Genomic DNA, 1,193 nt, shown 5'->3' with positions numbered 1-1,193 from the left:
TCCGGGCAAGGAGAGAACCCAGGTGTCCGGGCTCTGCTCCCCACGATGCCTCCGACTCCGGGCAAGGAGAGAACCCAGGCGTCCTGGCTCTGCCCCTCCCCCCCCCCCGATACCCCCCACTCCGGGCAAGGAGAGATCCCAGGCGTCCTGGCGCTCACCCCGTGTCTCCCCCAGGCCAGGATGACGGGCATGGCCGACAACCACCGGGAGAGCTGGGCGGGGCTGGTGGCGGAGGCCGAGCGGTACCGGCGCCGGACGGGGAACGAGGTGGTTCTGATCACGGCGTACCGGGCCCCGCAGCCGGGCGGCTTCGCCTACACCCAGCACGGCTGCGGGGCCCTGGGCGACGCCGCCCGCCGCTACCTGGAGGACATCGCCGTGGTCCACAAGACCACGGCTTTTACCTACGCCGCCCGGCCCCCGCCCGCTCCTCGGCCCCCCCCCAGCCCCTACTCCCGGAGCTGCCCCCCCCAGGACCCGCCCGCCGGCCCCCACTGGACAGCGGGCGCCCAGGGAGCCCCGGCCGAGGCCGCGGGGGGGCAGGAGGAAGAGGAGGAGGAAGAGGAGAAAAACGTGCCGGCGCCCAGGGAGATGGAGGCACCCGGGAAGCAGCAGCCCCCCAGCGACACCACGGGTGAGTCCGTGCCCCCGATGGGGGGTGTGTGTGGTCTCTATCCGTGCCCCACCCCAGAGGGGACGCATCTCAGTGCCAGGCAAAGGGATCTGTGCGCCCCACCCCAGAGGGGACGCATCTCGGTGCCAGGCGGAGGGATCTGTGCGCCCCACCCCAGAGGGGACGCATCTCGGTGCTACGCAAGGGGTCCCCGTATACCTAGCCCCTCACCCGAGGGGCTGCATCTCGGCACCAGGCAAGGGGACCTGTACACCCAGCCCCTGCGCCCCACCCCAGAGAGGGCCACTTCCCTGCACCGGGCAAGGGGTCCCCGGATACCCAGCCCCAGCGCCCCACCCCAGAGGTGGTCGCATCTCCTCACGGGCCCTTCTGCGGCTCCCCAGGTCTCTTTGTGATGGACGAGGACTCTCCCAGCCAGGACTACGAGCCCTTCTTCGATTCGGACCCGGAGAGCACTGACGGTAGGTTTGGGGTGGGGGTGTCATGGAGTCACCGGCCGGTGTCCGTAGAAGGCCAGGCAGGACTCGGGGGGAGCCTCCTCTCTCGGAGCAGACTGTCC

At 71.2% G+C, this 1,193-nt stretch overlaps 1 protein-coding gene across 1 annotated transcript; it reads left to right on the top strand.

Annotated features, from left to right (window-relative positions):
• Positions 1-6: 6 nt before the first annotated feature.
• Positions 7-1,151, top strand: LOC113408582 (proline-rich AKT1 substrate 1-like; the record flags this gene model as incomplete). Its single annotated transcript, XM_026661913.2, has 2 exons — positions 7-634; positions 1,018-1,151. Coding segments are annotated over exons 1-2 (723 nt in total), but the record flags the coding sequence as incomplete, so codon positions are not given.
• Between the last annotated feature and the right edge of the window lie 42 nt (positions 1,152-1,193).

The sequence above is a fragment of the Terrapene carolina genome, unplaced genomic scaffold (genome assembly GCF_002925995.2).
Source record: "Terrapene carolina triunguis isolate 2854851 unplaced genomic scaffold, T_m_triunguis-2.0 Scaffold19373, whole genome shotgun sequence".
NCBI classification, from domain to species: domain Eukaryota; kingdom Metazoa; phylum Chordata; order Testudines; family Emydidae; genus Terrapene; species Terrapene triunguis.
This window is presented reverse-complemented; position numbering and strand designations above follow the sequence as displayed.